This window comes from Eupeodes corollae, chromosome 1 (assembly GCF_945859685.1).
Source record: "Eupeodes corollae chromosome 1, idEupCoro1.1, whole genome shotgun sequence".
In the NCBI taxonomy this organism is placed as follows: domain Eukaryota; kingdom Metazoa; phylum Arthropoda; class Insecta; order Diptera; family Syrphidae; genus Eupeodes; species Eupeodes corollae.
The window spans coordinates 7,878,194-7,898,370 of NC_079147.1; the positions used below are offsets into that span (position 1 = coordinate 7,878,194).

At 39.0% G+C, this 20,177-nt stretch overlaps 1 protein-coding gene across 1 annotated transcript; it reads right to left on the reverse strand.

Annotated features, from left to right (window-relative positions):
- Positions 1–5,755: 5,755 nt before the first annotated feature.
- Positions 5,756–19,367, reverse strand: LOC129938378 (putative uncharacterized protein DDB_G0271606). Its single transcript, XM_056045903.1, has 2 exons — positions 17,629–19,367; positions 5,756–8,397 (listed from the first exon to the last, which is right to left on the reverse strand). The coding sequence occupies exons 1-2, from the start codon at positions 18,907–18,909 to the stop codon at positions 6,658–6,660; spliced, it is 3,021 nt and encodes a 1,006-aa protein (XP_055901878.1). The 5' UTR covers positions 18,910–19,367; the 3' UTR covers positions 5,756–6,657.
- Between the last annotated feature and the right edge of the window lie 810 nt (positions 19,368–20,177).

Here is a 20,177-nt window from a genome sequence, read left to right on the forward strand (position 1 = left end):
GGTAAGCTGTGCCACCTAGAATTTGCTATCGCAAAAGCTGTTTCTTTTAGCATAAGTTTACATGTAGCTATCGGTATACCTATCTTCTCCCTTTCAGGTGAAATAGGTTCGACGGTTCCATTTTTAGCGAGTTCATCGGCTCTACAATTACCTGTTATGTCTCTGTGGCCCGGCACCCAACAGAGGTGAATGTTAAATTGCTGCGCCATCTCCATAAGAGACGATCGACAATCGAGGGCCGTCAAGGATTTGGTCGAGACACCGTCAACGGATTTGATAGCAGCTTGACTGTCAGAGAAGATGCGGATATCAGAAGTTGATATCACGTTTTCTCTTAGCCAGGAGAGAACCTCTTTGATCGCCAAAATTTCCGCTTGAAAAACGCTACAATGATTAGGGAGGCGGAATGAGATGCTTAGATTAAGCTTTTCTGAGTACACACCACCACCAACTCCCTCATTTGTCTTAGATCCATCTGTATAAAAATGAATACTTTTGTTATCCAGGAGTTTTTTGTCCTCCCATTCATCTCTGGATGGAATGGATACCTGGAAGTTTTTTCCAAATAGGGGTTTAGGTATAGTATAGTCTATGTACTTTGGTATAGAACCAAAGAGGTTCAAAATGATGGAGTGTCCCACATTATTGTTGGTCCATTGAGATGAGGCGTCGAGTCTTATCGCTGTACTCGCTGCCACTTGTTTACTGAAGATGTCGAGGGGTGTCAGATGGAGGAGAGTGTCTAACGCTGCTGAGGGTGTGGTTCTCAATGCCCCGCTTATGCAGAGACATGCAGTGCGCTGAACTCTGCTGAGTATGTCGCAGTATGTGACTTTCTCCAGTGCAGTCCACCATACTGCAACCCCGTACATAAGTATTGGTCGGATGACCGATGTGTATAGCCAGTAGGTTATGCGAGGTTGAAAACCCCATTTGATTCCTATAGCTTTCTTGCAAAGGAAAAGAGCTACTGTAGCTTTTTTAACTCTTTCCTGTATATTGGATTTCCAACTTAATTTTTTGTCCAATATCAGACCAAGGTATTTGGCTTCATTGGTAAAAATTAGTGGTATACCTTTTATTGAAGGAGGTACAATTACTGGGATCTTGTATTTCCGTGTGAAAAGGACGAGATCTGTTTTTTGAGGATTAATACTAAGTCCGCAGTTATCAGCCCATCTAGTGAGCATATTGAGTGCATTTTGGAGGAGGTCTCTCAGTGTATTAGGATGTTCTCCTGTGACAGCGATAGCAACATCATCGGCATACGCAACCACTCTGTAGCCATCCCTCTCAAGGGATATTAGTAGTTGGTTAACCACTATGTTCCACAGGAGAGGGGACAGAACACCACCTTGCGGAGTGCCTCTACTGACAGACCTTTTTGTGCAAAAATCTCCCAAACTGGAGTTGATGATCCTGCTTTTTAGCATTAGATTAATCAACTCACAGATTGAGTATTCGACGTTTAAGGTCGTCATAGCAGAAGTGATAGCAGATGTGTCAACGTTGTTGAAAGCGCCCTCAATATCCAAGAAGGCCACCATAGTGTATTCTTTTTTATCTAGGGAGTATTCGATAGTTCTTACCAGAGTGTGCAAGGCTGTTTCTACCGATTTCCCTTTGCAGTAAGCATGCTGAGACATTGATAGTCTCTTCTCAATGTTGTTACGTATATGGATATCGATCAATCGTTCCAGAGTTTTGAGAATGAAAGATGATAGGCTAATAGGTCTTAGGTCCTTAGGGTTGACATGCGAGCATTTGCCCGCCTTGGGAATGAAAACTACCTTTACATCTCTCCAGCGCCGAGGTATATAGACCAGATTTATACAACTTTTAAAGATCATCTCAATGATGGGCGAAGTTATATCAATGGTATATTGTAGCTCAGCTGGTATGATTTGATCTGGACCTGGAGATTTGTAAGGTTTGAAACTATTCAGAGCCCATGTCAATTTTTCTTTTGTAACCAGACCTTGAGGAAAAATTAAGTTAATACCCGACCTAGGACTGTATGTTGTATTAACGGATTGGGAGCTATCTGGGAAGTGGGTGTCTAATAGCAGGTTTAGCGTTTCTTCGCAAGAATTAGTCCATGTACCATCTGATTTTTTAAGACAACTAGGCATGGTTGGACTTGTGGAGAGAATCTTCCTTATCCTTGATGCCTCCGCGGATTCTTCTATTGAGTTACAGAAGGATCTCCATGAGGATCTTTTGGCTATTCTCAATTCTAGTTTATACTTTTTGAGAGATTCTTTATAGGAATCCCAATCTTGGGGATGTCTAGTCTTTTTCGCTTGATTGAAAAGCCTTTTACAATCTCTCCTGAGTATATCTAGTTCAGCAGCCCACCAATATGGTTTCTTTTTTCCTCGCACTGTTGTGAGGGGGCAGGCAGTTTCCATGGCTTTATTGAGGGCTGCTGTAAGTTCATCGACCTTTTGATCGAGTTCAAGAGCGCACAAGGGCGGATCCAAAAGTTCTGGTTTAATCAGATTTTTCAGAGTCGCCCTATATTTTGGCCAATCTGTTTTCCTATAATTCCGGAATTGGATCGGTTTTGGGGTCCCTTCAATAAGTGAGAATTGGATGTATCTATGATCGGAGAACGAGTTCTCCTTTGATACTCTCCAATTTAATATTTTATTTGAGAGATTTAACGAGACAAGAGTCAGATCTAAAACTTCTTGTCGATTTTTTGTGACGAAGGTTGGTTCACTACCTACATTACTTACTACCAGATTACTTGTTAGAATATAATCAAAAAGAGACTCACCTCTGTTATTTATATCGGTACTACCCCATGTAGTACGGTGCGCATTGGCATCACAACCGATAATTAGGTTTGTTTTCTGTCTTGTTGATTCAGCGACCGTCTTCTCAAGAATGGTACCAGGCAGTGGACCCTATTGGTCGTGGCCCAAGTATGCTGATACCAGCCAGTAGGTATGGTTGTTTATTACCATACTGGCTGTGGTGACGTCTTTATCACTGAAATGAGGGAGTAAAAATACATTTAGATTACGTTTTACTAGTATGCAGGACCTTGGGTTACCTTTTCCTGTTACATATAGTACGTAGTAGCCAGGAGTTCTCAATCCTCGAATCAGGGATTTCACAATCCAAGGTTCTTGGATGAGAACGACATCTTCTCCAATTTTTGTCAGGCGGAGAAGAAGGGAGGCCGAAGCCGTTTTAGAGTGTTGGAGGTTAATCTGTAGTATTTGCAGCATTTTGGCTACAAATAGGCAGATCAACCTCCACCACTGTTAAATCCAGCTCATCCAGATCAGACGAAGAGGAACCTAATAGTTCATCTTCTTCCTCACTGGGAAGAGCTTTGTCTATTGAGTCATCGGTCTCCATTAGGGATAAACCTTTGACGTTTTTGGGAGAAGACTGTGCTGCGACAGAAGAGGGGCCCGCCACATTTTTATCCACATCCAAGGATGGGAGGGTGATGATAGCACTGGGACCCACCACGTCTTGCTGCACAGCTTCGGAAGAAGACTGTACTGCGACAGAAGAGGGCCCAGGTAGATCATCAACAACATCCAAGGATGGGAAGGTGATAGCAGCAATGGGACTCACTACGTCTTGCGACACAGCCTTCGAGCTTGACGGGAAACTGAACCCTTTTAAATTGGAATGGAAGGTCAGTGGGAATAATTGGTATCCGAGGAATTATAACACTATTTCCCTTACCGACACCTGTTAAAATAGTAGCACCAAGTATGTTCTGTCCCAATTTTGTTATCCGAAGCTTTGTTCCATTACATAGCCGAGGAGCATCTAGATTTCGCATAAGCATTACTGTAACATTTAGTTTCAATTGAAGTTTATGTGACTACTACCATGCCTCCCATTATATCGGTGCATATCTCTCGCAAGTCCTGGAGGGTCCGGTTTAAAGCTTCTATAGCATTCTTGTGAGACATTGTACTTTCATCCCACACTAAAAGCTTGCATTCTCGCAGCATTCTACCTCGTGAACTACTTTACTAAAATTACAGATGGGCGAATCTTCCTGTGCCAAATTCAATGGTAATTTTAAAACGGAATGTGCCGTACGACCGCCCTTTAATAGCGTCGCGGCAATACCTTACGAAGCTACAGCAACTGCTAATATTATAAATGCGAATGTTGTCGTCACCTTCGGTAATACAGTGGGTTGGTATTACAGTATTCAGGGTTGAAACTTCATTACTATGATGCTAGATGGCGTTGAAGTAGCTAAATTTGACGATATTTTGACAAACAATTTTATTTTTTTTAATAAAAAGTATCCTATGCTACTTCTAATACCTTCAAGAGTGTATATGCAAAGTTTCATGATGATCGGTTAAGTAGGTTTTGCGTGAAAGCGCAACAAACAAACTTACATTCGCATTTATAATATTAGTATAAGTATATAGTATAAGTATATGAAGTATGATTACTGAAAATCCAAAACAATATTTTCTGTGAAATAAAATAAGTTTGAAGCCAATATTTTTAATTTTTGAAAAGCTATTTTAGTCGAAAGTAAATTTTAACCAAGTTTTAGTATTGTTTTTTTTAGTTTTATTTTTTGTAAAAAAAACTGTCAATTAGTTTTTTTTTCAAAATTTTACTGAATATTGACAACTATATTTTTTGAAAGATAAAAGTAAATTAAAGCCAATATCTTAAAGTTTTGAAAAGATATTTGAGTCGAAAATCAATTTTTACCAACTTTTATACATTTTTTTTTTTAGGTTTTTATTTTTTGTAAAAAAAGTGTCACTTCGATTTTTCTCAAACTTTGTCCTAATGTTGAAAACAATATTTCTTATAAGTAAAAATTAGTTAGAAGCTAATATCTCAAATCTTTGAAAAGATATTTGAGTCGACAATCATTTTAACAACAATATTTTTTGAAAGATAAAAGTTGTCTAAAGCCAATATCTCAAAGTTTTGAAAAGATATTTGAGTCGAAAATCAATTTTAACCAATTTTTATTATTTTTTTTTTAGGTTTTTATTTTTATAAAAAAAACTGTCAATTCGATTTCTTTCAGAATGTTGAAAACAATATTTCTTATAAGATAAAATAAGTTTGAAGCCTAAATTTCAAGTTTTTGAAAAGATATTCGAATCGATATTCAATTTTTACGAACTTTGAGTAATGTTTTTTTTAGATTTTTATTTCTTATAAAAAAAACTGTCAATCCGATTTTTCTTAAAATTTGATCAGATGTCAAAAACATTATTCTTCGTTGCACAAAATTGTTTTGGAGATGAAATCATATTTTAGTCATAAAATTTTGTAGGTGATATTTTTTTCAGTTTTTTTGATTTATAAAAAAACCGTTGAATGGATTTTTTTTTTTTGAAAAATATACTTCTTTGAAATCACGTTACAATATATTATATAAAATTTAATTCAAGTCTCAAGCGTTTTTTGTTCGTAAGATATTTGGGGTTAACCAAAATGTTCACCTTTTTTCAAACTGCTATGGTAAAAAAACCATCCACGCAATTTTCTTGTGAGCCCTTTCTGCCTTATTATCTGTATAACAAAATTTATTTGAAATCGATATCTCTGCTGGTTCTTGAGCTATGGACGACGAAAAAACGTCGAATCTTTCTAAAAATCTTTTATTTCGACTCTAGGGACCTTGAAACGTCGAGAAATATCAAAATTTTCAATTTGACAAATCGACACCCATCACAATAACTTTCTATGGGAAGCTTATAATTGACATTGGTTCAAGGAAAAGCACACTAAATTGTTGTTTAGTAATTATTACTTTATTTATACGTTACACCAACTAAAAATATATGTAATCATACATGAGCTAACGATATCCACCTTTTTTTGTTTTGTTTTGTTTTTCTTTTTATTTCTTTTCTTCTTTTTTTTTTTATTAAAACAGTTAAACTTAAAGAATAACCATCAATTGCGTTGCGTAATTGATGTATTATTATTTTTTTCTATCTTTCTCTTATTTTATTTAATAATTTGAATTTATAAAGAAAAGAAAAAGTTTATTTTGTTTATACAGTTCGTAATTTTCTAAAATCGCTCGTATGGTTTTTGTTGTTGTTGTTATTGTTGTAAAATAAAGAAATAATTGCGAACGAGCTACTATAGTTTAACTTATAATCTTTTTTTAAGTAATTTTAATTATATATATTTTTGTTATGTATTGATTTACATATTTATAAATGTAATTTTTTAAAAAACAAAATCATTGATCTAATCATTTTTTACACTTAAGTCTGAAGTAAAAAATAATATATAAATTATTAATAAAATTACATGTACAATGTAGGATGTAGCACAAAAGTGCCAGCATTTTCTGTTGTTTCTTTTATAACTCACTTGGTACGAACAGTCGCAATTAAACGATCATGTTTTATTCTTAATCTATTTTATGATACATTACAAGCAAACGGGGTTGGTTGGGGGTTGGAGGTTGGGGGTTGGGGAGGATAAGTACAGTCAAAGTCTATTTGAAAATAAAATAGAAGAAGAAAATATTTGATTTATGCAAAAATATGTACACAGAGGACTGACAGGGAGCGGGCGCAGAGATTGAGCGCGTTTGTTTTTTTAAAACTCTTCGAAGGTAAATTTGCCACTGGAGTCGAAATTCCCAAACTGTTCCATGAACAGGGTGCCCGTATGCTAGTTGGAATTCTCGCCAACCATATCGGGCATATCGCCAATGGTGATCATCATCTTTTCCTCGTCACCGCTGTCGTCCTCTGGGCAGCTGCCGTCCGTGGATGGCTCCGGCGATTGGCTGAGTGTACCGCCCATATCACTGGTTGAGCCTGCAACCGATGGTAGTTCGATCGTTACAATGCCATTGGAGCTGGTTATGGTTTTTGCACCTGTCATATGGCCCAAACCCGCCACGAGGCCTTCGAGTTCTTTTTCTTCTTTAATGGATGATTCCACCATGTCGAGCTGCGAGCGCGACGACTTGTAATGGGTCTTGATGTGCTTGGAGAGATGGTCACTGCGCATGAACTTTTTGTTGCATTCTCTGCATTGAAAACGCTTTTCGCCGGTGTGAGTACGGCGGTGGCGTTGCAATTCATCGGATCGTGTAAAGCGTTTGCCACAAAACAGCCACGAGCAGACAAAGGGGCGTTCGCCAGTGTGCCATCGCAAATGGGCTCTCAGATGGGAGGTTTTACCATAGACCTTGTTGCAGCCGGGGTGATGGCAGATGTGTTGCTTCTTGCGGTCGGAGTGCTTTTCACCTTCTTTGCAATTGGGGCAAGTGCAAGCTACGCGCTTAAGTCGTGGCTTTGTCTCACTCGATCCATCATTGACGCTTATATTGACGTTCACAGAAGTCTGGCTTTGTTGGGGTTGGTGATGACTCGACGCTTGAGTGTTTGGCGTGTGTTGCTGTTGCTGTTGCTGCACTTGCTGGTGATGTCCAGACGTTGAACTAGACGCCGGAATCTGCATTATGCTCGTATTGCCCACAGATACTGTGGTGAAAGTGGGCTGAGTATTTTGCAGCTGGCTTTGAGGTGGCGAAGCAACTTCATCTGGACTTGGTGAAGAAACCTCCGTTACCGTTATATTCGCATTTGCACTTTGTTGAAGTGCTTGTTGCTGCTGATGTGCTTGTGCTTGAGCTTGCGCTTGCGCTTGTGCATGCGCTTGCGCTTGTGCCTGCTGCTGTTGTTGCTGCTGCTGCTGTTGTTGTTGCTGCTGCTGCTGTTGTTGTTGCTGTTGATGCTGCTGCTGCTGTTGCTGCTGTTGGGCTGCTTGTAACTGCTGCAATTGTTGTTGTAATTGCTGTTGCTGTTGAGGAGTAGCTGCTGTGGCTGTTATCCATTTTATATCTGGCGGTTCCTGCTTAATATTGGCGATAAGCGCCTGGGTTATTTGAGGAGGGGACTGAGCCTCGTTTTTTGAAGCCGTTAAAATGACTTGCTGATGCTGCTGTTGTGCTTGTTGCTGCTGATTCTGCTGATTACTGCTCTGCTGAGCAACATTTGCTGAAATTACCTGCGCACCAGGAAAGTTCTGAAATCCCTGAAGATTTTGTGGCAGCTGATGTGCTTGGATTATTTGAACGTTTCCAATTCCGGGAATATTTTGTATCGGCAACGCCTGAAGGCCAGGTATATTTGGCAGATGAATTATATTGCTGTTATTAGCTTGCGCGGCTGGTCGAAATTGCTGTAATGCTTGAGCTGGAATCACCGTCAACTGCTGGACATGTGCATTTGTTATCGTAATGGGCTGATTATGTTGTTGCTGCTGCTGCTGTTGTTGTTGCTGCTGGTGTTGTTGTTGCTGCTGCTGCTGTTGTTGTTGCTGCTGCTGCTGTTGTTGTTGTTGATGCTGTTGCTGTTGTTGTTGTTGCTGAGCAGCGGCGGCATTTGCTTCTTGTTGAGCCTATTATTTTAGTGAAATAGAAGAAAAAATGATTTTAATAAAATGATAATTTTGTCTAAACTTAATAAATGATTTTAAAGGTATCATATCTTTACATGGACATTGCTTCGTGCTTATAACATACTTTTCTAGGAAATACAGAGTGTGGTAAGGCACATTCGCGTAGTACGACTAAAGAACGAATCTCTGTTCTTAACAGAATAACCGAAATTGGGCTTGACGCGCGAGTATTACGGTGGAATTGCTTGAGTGGAGGAACGCTCGTTCAATACTGTCCAAGAGCATTAAGTAAGTTGCAGGAGCACACACTCGTGCTTCGACGAATATAAGTCTTAGATAACAGCCAGATCATAGGGGGAGAAAAACTTTTCGCATTGCCACCATAAACCTAAACGTTTTGCGGCATTTTTGGAGACGTCCTCTTTGCCAAGGAGGGTATATCTGCCTTAAAAGACAGTAATGGGCTTTCAAAGCGCGTTTTTATTCTCTTCAGTACAACGCTGTTAAGGTTGGAATTTAATGAGCTTATCACATCCGCAGAAGAAGGATGTGAGTCTGAAAACGAAAATGAAAGCTAAGAGTATTATCGTCAGCGAAAGAATTTATTGGATAAGAAATTGCAGAAAGGCGATCATTAATAAAAATGAGTAAAAGCGTTGGAGATAGAACAGATCCCTGAGGCTCACAAGCATTTATTTTTTGGTTTTAAGACTTGATATTGATTACTATTCCAATGAAGGAGGGATTCATGAAAACCGAAAGCACTCATTTTCGATAAGAGAGCCTGATGTTAAACGCTATCATTTAAATATCAAGTGCAATAATCTTACTTTCTCCAAAACAATATAAAGATTTGCTCCACTGTTCACCAACGGACCTTTTGCTGCGAAAGTCGTACTTTCGGTCATTAATTAGCTTTCGATCTTCGAGATGTTTCTTCAGCTGATTATTAATCAACGTTTACATGACGTTGGAAATAAGGGACGTAATGCAATCGGTCGGTTATTAACGAGTGAGAATGGGCTGGACAAGTGCTTTTTTCATCCGCTTAAAACGAGTGGTAGGATAAAAAAGATAAAAAAGCTTACACAGGGGTTTTGCCAGCATTGAAGAACACCTCTTCAAAACAATAGCGGGGATGGATACCATTCGAACCAGAGGATTTATGTGTGTTAAGATCTTTGAGTACTCTAGCACTTGTACGACAAAAAAAAAAGATTGGTCCCATAGAACCACTAACTCGCTAGAGTATAGGCGGAGTCTTAACACGAACTGCGAACTGCCTAACAAAGAGATAAGCTTCCTCATCTTAAGGCATTTATTATGTTTATCGCTCTCATTCAAACGCTTAATATTTTCGTTTGTTTTATTCTGTAATGTAGTACCCGTAGCATGAATTTTAGTGCGTTGGACTGTCATGCCAGAGGTCTTGGGTTCAATCCCTGCCTATGCCATCTTAAATCTTTTTACGGGTACTGCCTCTTGCGAGGAATTGACAAATTCTCCAAGAGTAACTTTTGTTATCAAAAAGTCCTTTCTCAAATTAGCCGTTCGGATTCGGCGTATAAACTGTAGGTCCCCTCCATTCCTGATAACATTATTCGCACGCAGGAATGGTTGAGAGTTGTAAGTCACTAGGCCCTCAACGGACTGTTGCGCCACCTAATTTATTTATTTTTATTATTTTGTTTTAGGATGGCTTACCGACGCCATGACCATGTGGCCTTTTCACTTGAAGATTCCGATAGTGAAGATGGTCTCCACTTTGACGAAGATAGTTTAGCGGATCCAGATTTCGAGCCAGATCTTGGAGACCTTCTTGAGGAGTCTTTTAAAGAAGAGTTTGATATGGAGAAATTAATAGACAAATTGGATAAAGACATCAGTAATTCGAATTCCGAGGAAGAACCGACCCCATCGAGTTTAGGCATTCAAGTTCTATCAGGACCTAACGCAAAACGAAGAAAACCTGAAAAACTTACATTGCTCTGGCTTTTTTACTGGCAAGGAATAGTTGGGTTCTGATATATCGAATCTTGATACTCCTATACAGTCCTTTCTGTACTTATTTCCTCCGGAACTTATAAAAAAAAATGTCCAAAGAAACAAACCTCTATGTGGTACAGAAAGATCGAAACAACACTTTTCGTGAATCTGAGATCGAAATCAGGCAATTTATTGGTCTGGTTTATATAATGTCACTGATTCATTTGCCTAGAGTAACAAACCATTGGAGTTCTGTTCTTGGTACACCTCTCATCCAACAAACAATGTCATCAAATAAATTCGAAAAGATCAGACAGCATCTCCATTTTAACGATAATACTAAATGTCTTCCCAGGAGTAATCCTGATGCCTATAGAATATTTAAAATTTGTCCAGTTGTTGAGGCTTTGAATGAAACTTATGCAAAGGTTCCGCTGGAATCAAGGCTTTGTGTGGATGAACAAATGTGCTCACCTCATAAATGGGGCTATAAATTGTAGTTTTTTTGAGTGGTGTTTCGGGTTTCGGTTATAGGACAGAGGTTGAAACTGGAAATGAAAAAATTGTGGGAGCTGAAGAGCCAGATTTGGGAGCATCTTCCAATGTAGTAGTAAAATTATCGTGCATGATTCCTCGACACCAAAATTACAGGTTCTACTTTGATAACTACTTCCCTTCTTTGCATCTTTTGGAATATTTAGTCAAAAATGGTATTCTTGGTCTAGGTACTGTAAGAAGGAATAGAATTCCAGATTGCAAGTTGTCAAACGAAAAAGTAATTATGAAGGAAGACCGAGGATACTCAGAGGAATACATAGCTAACATCAACGGAATCGATGTTTCAACGGTTGTATGGAAGGATAATAAGCTAGTAACATTGGCTTCCACTTTTACTGGGCAAATTCCCATATCTGAGGTACGCAGATATGATAAAAAGAATTTGAGTATAACAAACACATGGGTGCCGGTGACCTTATCGATAGCATTATGGATATTTACAAGATACGACTAATGAGCAAACGATGACGCAGGTGCGACTGTTTTACCACTACTTGGACCTTACGATGGCCAACTCATGGCTGCTCTACAAAAGGGTGAGCAAAGATAAAAATCTTCCTCACAAGGCTGTCATGGCATCCGCAGATCTTCGCCTGGAAGTTGCTGAAACTATGTGCAAGATGGGTTCAAAAACCGGTTTGACAACACGCCGAACATAAAGGATCTACCCAACATGTAACACTACAAGCAGTTCGTCAAGATCAGGTCGGTCATTAGCCTCAATGGGCGGAAAAAAAATACAATGCAAGTTCACAAAATGTTTTGGATTCTCTCATACCGTGTGCGAGAAGTCCGGCGTAGCTTTGTGCTATACCAAAAACAAAAATTGTTTTGGGAATTTTCGTTTTTTTTCTTACTCAAAATATCGTTTCTCATACTTTAGCAGTTTTATTTCCCATTGTATTTCATTGTTATTTATGTCATCTAAAGGTTTTTTTTACGGGTACTGCCTCTTGCGAGGAATCGACAAATTCTTTGAGAGTTGTAAGTCACTAGTCACCAAATTTTATTTATTTATTTATTTAGTCTCTTATTCCAAGGGATCAATCGGTTCCTTGAGTTCTTTCAAGGAAGTGCTGCTCAGTGTTCCATCAGTTAAGGTTATTATCTCACGATAAATTGTAAAGTGGTCTGACGGTGTGTATATGGGTATTTGAGGCAGAGAGTACAAGTGATAAAAATTACGACTGCCGGTTTTCATTTATGATTGCTTATTGCGCAACAGAAGGTTTTCTTTTTAACCTTGCTCACAAAAAAAAAATTGTATATATGTGATCTAAACAATGTAAAGGACCTTACTCTTCGCTCATCGCACGGATATTCTCACAGTGGAAGATCTCTTAATAGGAAAACCTACCCTCATAGAGGTAGTACTTTACAGGTCTGCATGTAGTGCCTAACCATAACCAAGGTTATTCTAATTGGGATTTCAAGAGTATGACTTTCACTCAAAATATAAATCATCGTTTTTTTTAATTGTAATTTCACTTTCCATCTTATTTGGCTGAAAAATTTAAGATCTGTTTAAATGACTTTCTCTTTTTTCAATTATTATTTTTTATTGCTAAAGTTCGATTACCAAATAATAACTGAACGAATCCCTTGAAAGAAAAAAATAATGGATCTTTTGGCTGACGTAGAATTCCTTAGACCCGACGCGGAACACTTGGTGTTGGCTTAAGTCTGGATCTTTGAAAAAAGCAAATTAATGCTCCGCAAAAGCACCCGAAGCTGCCGAGGAATTACCAAATAACGGGTATGTCGAAACAGAATGATAATTTACGTAATTACGTAATTTATCAGCACAAAATAATTTCAATTATTTTATTTTATTTGTCCAATTTCGGTTTTCCATATACTTATTTTAGGGCGAAGGAAAATGACGCAATAGAGACAGTGGCTGTTTTCTGAAGATTTTGTGCTTGACAATTTGCCTAGAACTAGTTACAAGGAAGTACCACGAATCATATTTGAATTTTGGATTTGATGAGACAACAAACCTGACTGCGTAATTTACGGCAAAGTATTAGCGAGCAGTGCTATGTTTCCATCAAAACTTGAACGTCATTTTGCAGAGATTCATCCAGATTACAAAAGCAACCCGACAAATCTCAAACCATTATTACATATCACTCAAAGACAGTGAACGAAAATGCGTTGATGGCGTCCTAGGGTAGGTAGGTAGAAATGGCGATCTCAAGGCAACCTAGCCTGAGATGCAATTAGCGCTGTATTGCGCCGTTTTGATACCAAAACTCGTTTATCCAGTTGGGTAAATTGCTCCACCTTCAATTTGATTCAATTTGGTAGATAGCAAAGATTTTACCCTTAATAGCACCAAGAGGAATGTTAACCATTTCCGCAAGTGAGCTATGAGGGGCCGATTCTTGCCTGGCTAGCTCTTCAGCCCGTTCATTTCCCACGATACCACTATGGACCGGAACCCAGATCAGGGTGACACCGAGGTTAATATTCAGGCTCGCAAGCTCATCGCGACATTGCTGGACCAATTTAGATGAGTATGTGGCCGAGTTAATAGCTTTGACAGCTGCCTGACTGTTTTGAAGATAGCCGCATTTCGGTTTTGGTTTGGACTTTGTTTAGGTATCTTACATGCCTCCCTTATTGCGAGCAGTTCACCCTGAAAAACGCCCGCAAAGTCAGGAAGCCTAAAGGATTTGGCTACATTTAGGGACTCAGAAAAGATCCCAGAAACAACTGTAGTCACAGTATACCGAACTGATACGAAGCCATGTTGTGACACAGATAAGCATTCCTTTATCATAAATTCTATTTTATCTTTAACCAGACTTTCGAAGAGTTTGGGGATGGCTGAGAGCTTGCAGATTCCTCTATAATTTTCTACTAGATTTTTAGAACCTGCCTTAAATATAGGGACAAGAAATGCTTCTTTCCATTCTGGTAAAAAGAACCCCATGGACAATGAGTTGTTGAACAATTTCAATAGAGGCAAACAAAGAGAATCACTACAATTTTTCAAAATGCTTGATGGTATTCCATCGGCACCGCAACTATTATTTAGTTTAAGGGCGTGAAGCGCTACTGAAACCTCATCGAAAGTCAATTCCATTGAACCAATGTCAACTTTTTCTTCCAAGTTTGAAACAAAAGTGTTAATTGGAGAGGAGTATCAGCATTTGACGAATTGACTCCTTTATTAACTAACATTTTGAGGAATCCCAGATGACTTTCTTTTGGAGTTTATGAAAGACCAAAACGATTTATATTTTTATTTCCTCCTTCAATAATTTTTCTTTTCCATCGCGAGTAGATGGAACAACAGAGTTGAGGGTTGTAGCAAATCGGTCCCAGTATTTCTTTTGGTTTTTTTTTTGAAGAACCAAACTCAACACCTCTCGCTACGTTCGGGTTTTATTCCATCAGTTCGAATAACTTTTCGTATTGATTGTTAAAAGTTCTCTTGCAGCTGAATAAAAATGCATTGATGTTATTTTATAAAAGAAAAGATATTACATATAAACTTACATTGTTTTATTTTCCGACATGTCTTTTACATAAACTTCGACCTTTTCTCAACGAACACTCGATAACGACAGTAGAGTGAGAGCGATCGAAAAATGTATGACATTTAAGTCGAATCACCGGTTCTCAATTCGCCAACCGTAATACAAATTTCTCACACTAAAACGTAAGAGGTCTTCTTGGAGAAATTTTTGTGGTAAAATAGAAAATACTTCAGAAGCCTCAAGACTCAGGAAAATTCTCTCAAAAAGTCCAACAATACCCAGTGCTTTAAAGACAGAAGCAGGCACGTGGACTATCATAGATGAAGAATCTCTTAATCTGTTATTAGACACCCACTTTCCAGGTAGTTCTAACATACTCAACGACTTAACATCAGAGTCTCAAGCTTCTACAAGCGATTTAGTTGATCTAATAACGCGAGAAAAACTGCAATGGGCCATAGACAGCTTTGATCCATATAAAGCTCCAGGACCAGATGGAATCATTCCGGCCGAACTACAAAAATGCTCAGACATGATTATTCCACCATTGGAAATCATTCTGACAAGCTGTGTAAGGTTGAGATATATTCCCAAAGCCTGGAGAATGGCAAAAGTAGTCTTCATTCCCAAAGCAGGGAAACCCTCACACCTTAATCCTAAAGATCTACGACCAATCAGCCTATCATCCTTCCTTCTTAAAACCTTGGAAAGATTGATTGAAATTTATATCAGACATAATTTAAAACCATGTCTCATTTCCACAGCTCAACATGCTTACTCTAAGGGAAAATCAGTAGAATCAGCACTTCACTCACTGGTACGTACTATTGAACATTCCCTCGAATACAAAGAATATAACCTGGCAGCGTTCCTAGATATTGAAGGAGCTTTCAACAACGTCAGTTACCAGGCGATCACAACAGCAATGGATAAGCTGAAATTAGAGAAGTCACTCATAGATCTTATAAGTCTCATGCTCCAAAGCAGGACAATAATTTCTAACATGAGAAGTTTTACTACCGCCAGATCGGTGAATCGAGGCACTCCCCAAGGTGGAGTCCTTTCGCCTCTTTTATGGAACATGATAGTAAACGACTTACTTACAGCATTGGAAGCAGAGGGTTTCAAGGTGATTGCCTATGCTGACGACGTTGCGATATCCGTATCTGGAAAGCACCCCCAAGTTCTCTCGGAACTCCTACAAAATGCCCTAAACAGGCTAACTAAATGGGCTAAGCAATGTGGATTGGACGTCAACCCACACAAAACAGAATTAATACTCTTTTCGAGAAGATATAAAATTCCTCAGATTAGCCCACAAAAGATAAGGAGAATACAATTAAGCTTTTCCGACCAAGCTAAATATTTAGGCCTCATTTTAGACAAAAAACTAAATTGGAAGGCAAATATTGATGAAAGAGTAAAAAAGGCTACTGTAGCGCTTTTTACTTGTAAAAAGACCATAGGATCAAAATGGGGCTTCTCCCCAAAAATAACCCACTGGCTATACACTTCGGTAATCAGACCGATACTCATTTATGGAGCTGTCTTATGGTGGACCGCACTGGACAAGGTGGTAAATCTAAATAAGCTCATCAAAGTCCAGCGGTCAGCAGGTATATGCATCACAGCAGCACTTCGCTCAACCCCAACCGCAGCACTGGAAGTGCTTTTAAACCTAACACCACTTGACATCTTCTCCAAAATGGTGGCAGCCAACTCATGTGTAAGGCTTAGAGCCACCTCTCAATGGACCAGTAACAATACTGGACATACTACTATTCTAGACAGTTTCAGATCTATCTCAGATCGCTTAGACTATACCACCCCAAAAATTGTATTCGGTAAAAGTTTCCATGTGTCAATCCCTTCAAGAACCTCCTAGAAAGAAGAGAGACCCCTGGAAGACGATGCGGTACACTTCTATACAGACGGTTCAAAGACCGATCACGGAGTTGGAAGTGGTATCTTTTCGGAACAGCTGAATCTGAACACTTCTGCCTTATGTTAGACAAAAACATAACATAGGAACACCACTTGCTACATGCAAATATCTTCTCAAGCAATATGCTCTAGAAACAACAAATGCTAGATGGTCACAAAGTACCACCTGCCTAGCAACCAAGCAAATATGGCCAAGTATTGACTTAAAACGGTCAAAAAGCTTGATATCACTGAGCAGACAAAGTATAAGCTCTACAATTGGAGTAATAACGGGACACTGCCTCATAGGAAGACATGCTCTGAGGCTAGGGGTCTACACAAATGACTTCTGTAGAAGCTGCATGGACGAGGAGGTGGAGGAAACAGTCCAACACCTTCTGTGTACATGTCCAGCACTCTCCATTAGAAGGAATAATTTTCTCGGTAATCCCTTCTTCGATAACACCAGTGAACTTGCAACGATTGACACAAAACGTCTCTCTAACTTTATTAAAAGTACAAAATGGTTTGTTTGAATTCATTACTCTCCCATGAGTAACCTCATTAGTGGTATCACAATGGACCCTTGAGGTCTACGTGTGTCAATGACATCTGGACAGCCACTCCAACCTAACCTAACCTAACCACACTAAAACGTTTATTCATTCGACTCGCCAATGGTAATAGGGGTATTAATCCTTTGGTCCAGTCATATTTATTGAAAAACTTTTCAATTTTTAAAGATGATTGAACCTCGACTTGGGAGCTCTCAAAACCGCAGCTTAAAGAGTCAGGTAAATGGCAGACTATCATTTGATTTACCTCGTATACTTTTGTTGTTGTTAGCACCGAGCGATATTAATTTTTCTTAAGCCTGCTGGCTTTATTGTACATTAGAGAAGGGATATTATTTAAAAGGTGTGACGGTTTAGTCAGAATTAGACCTGTATTCAAAGGGATTTCCTATGATTACTTCAAAGCAGAGAAAGACTCAACAACTCAAGTGTTATTTAAGACTTAAATTTAGTTTCTATTTATTTCATTTCCTTCCCACGACAAATTAAAAATTACATTCTTAAGACAAGGATCAATTTGTTCGATAAGGTCTTAACGCCTCAAAAAGGAAATGAGCAAGTAGAAGCTACAGGTACAAAGATTATATTAATTTTGAAGGCAGTGTAACTTATGTACCAAACTTACTTCCAGATCTTGAATCTTTTTCAAGTTAACTTGTTTTTTAAAATTTAAAAATAAAACTAAAACATTTGCTATATACCTGTTGTTGGCTATGATTGGCTTGTTGCTGTTGATCGTTGCCTGATCCTCCTGCTGCAGAGTTATTTCCCTGCTGCCCACCTTGCGAGCTATTATTCTGGTTAGCTGCGGCAGCCGCAGCAGCCGCAACGTTCTGCAAATTCGCTGGATTGATAATGACATTCTGATGCTGCTGGGCAGCATGCAGGGCCATTGGGTTTATGGGCGACAACTGCACCTGCTGGATCTGTCCGTTGGGAGTTATGACATTTGCGAACTGCGTAAACTGGGGAATAATTTGCATCTGCGGCGACTGCTGCACCAAGCCGGGCATTCCCAGTTGCTGAACGGGAACGTGAACCGTCTGGTAAATTGTCTGTCCATTAGCCGTTTGAATGGGAATTTGGACAGCGACCGTTTGAGAGATGGGCGCCGATGGAAACTGTACCACATGCGGGATTGTAGTGCCCGCCGGACGAAGCTGAATATTCTGACCCTCAACCTTGATGGTGTTCAAATTCTGACCCAACAGATTGCCAATGTTGCCCAGCAATCCATTTGCCGCGGCCATAGAAGTCGGAATCTGGATATTCGTCCCGGGTATGGTTATGGTGGCAGGAAGGGTCGTAGCTTGGGCCGCTTGTTGGTTAGCCTGATTCTGAGCCTGAGCGGAGGACTGCGGCGATTGCGCCTGTCCCTGCTGCTGCTGTTGCTGTTGGGATTGCTGCTGTGCTGCCTGAACCGCTGCTGCATTCTGACTATTGCCCGCATTCGCGTTGGTCAGGTGGGCGATCGGAATCTGGATGTTGGTGCCGGGAATGGTGAGCATAGCCTCTCCGTTTTCCCCGTTCGTTGTTGCTTGGCCGGACAGTTGCATCGTCTGCCCCAGATTCTGGATGAATTGAGCGGGAAGCACGGTATTGTTGGTCGCAGTGGGCATTGGAGCGCGGATAATTTGGCCGTTTGGAGCGAGGAACGCCTGCTGGCCATTGAAGTTGATCGGCTGCGCCCCAGCCAGCTGCGAGTTGATGTTCGGAATAAAGAACGCCTCCTGCCCGTCGATGGTCACCGTCTGCATCGGTTGCACAATCGAGAACATGTTGTTGGCACCCGGATTCTGGATCACTGTCTGGTTGCCCGCCTGAATAAACTGATGCGGCAGGTTCTGCAGATTCTGAATGTTGACGATTTGTTGCTGCATCTGGGGATTGTTGACGAACGCCTTCACAGGGGTTGCGTTGTTCGTTGTCGCGTTTGCAGGTGAAACCTGACCAATGCCAGCAGCATTTTTGTATGTTATCATTTTCCTGGCGTTCTTTTTATTCTCTCTTTATTTCCACACACACACAAAATAAAACACTTTGCTCAATCGAGTTCAAATGTTTTCACATTAAAATAAAACAATCACAGTAGAATAAACATTTTATTACAAAAATAACTTTGAAAAACTCGGTTTATAGGGTGCGATGCACCATTTTTGATTTTGTTTTAAAACTTTAGTTTTCTTTTTTCTTTCTTCTTCTTCGTCGTCTAGTTCGATGCCATGGAGTTGGAATTCTTTTTTAAAGAATTTTAGGGATAATGGAGCGTAGTTAAAAGCACTTAACTAATGGCAAATGTTTGAAGGTTGTAGATATTGTTGTTTTACAATTCGATTTGATGGGAAAAGACATTTTTTAAGAGTAAAATTGATTTTTATTTATAAATTGTTTATTGTCCCGTGGCGCGGCCATTACAAAATTTTATTTTCACAATGAAAGTGATGCCAAGTTGCCTAATGTTAATGTGGTGTCAAAAATAATACAAAAAATAATATTTATTAAAGAGTTACATGGGTCAAATTTAATATACGTCGGTATGAAAGTAGTTTTTAATATTCTAAGGCTGTGACACACCATGGCGGTGATGATTGGCTTAGCATGAGCATGAGGTAAAAAAGTTATCTACTTGCGACTTGTGGATTATACGACAAAATTTTACTTATCAAATTATAGAAATTAATTTTATATAGAAAGATAACTGCTTTTTTGTTTAGAACCACTATCATTTTGTGTTTTTCATTGTATTATCTAGTACCCAGCATTTGAAGATTTTAAATTTTTAAATTGAATTAATTTAACACAGTAGAACAGTACAGTAAATAGTTCATGACAGTAATGTAGAAAATGCACTAGAAGTCCTGATTAACTTACGAAAATAGTCTTTTTTTTTTTGTTTTATTCCTAAATGTTTAAAAGACCTTTACTTTTACTTTTGACAGAGCTTTTTGACTTAAATTTTGCGGATTCAGTGAACGTACATTTACATTATAATCATGATTGCTAGGTGATACTAATTTGTATTCAAAACATTCTATAAATGTGATTCTATCTCTCTAGCGGAATAAATTATAATTTATTTTCAAACGGCATTTATTGTTTTTTTACTTCACTTTACTTTCACTCTTTTTGTTAAAGAAACTAAAGAAATCTAGTATTAGAAGGTTTGCAAAAATTAAACAAAATACCAACGATTCAAAAACTTCTCCATAATCACAATGAACCTACAGAGCTAGCGTAAAACGTAAAGGAA

Excerpts from the sequence above, each read along its gene's own strand:
- LOC129938378 (XM_056045903.1), bottom strand. The coding sequence starts at position 18,909 with ATGATAACATACAAAAATGCTGCTGGCATTGGTCAGGTTTCACCTGCA. Across the intron at positions 8,398-17,628 it reads CCAATCATAGCCAACAACAG|GCTCAACAAGAAGCAAATGC; the intron begins GTATATAGCAAA and ends CTAAAATAATAG.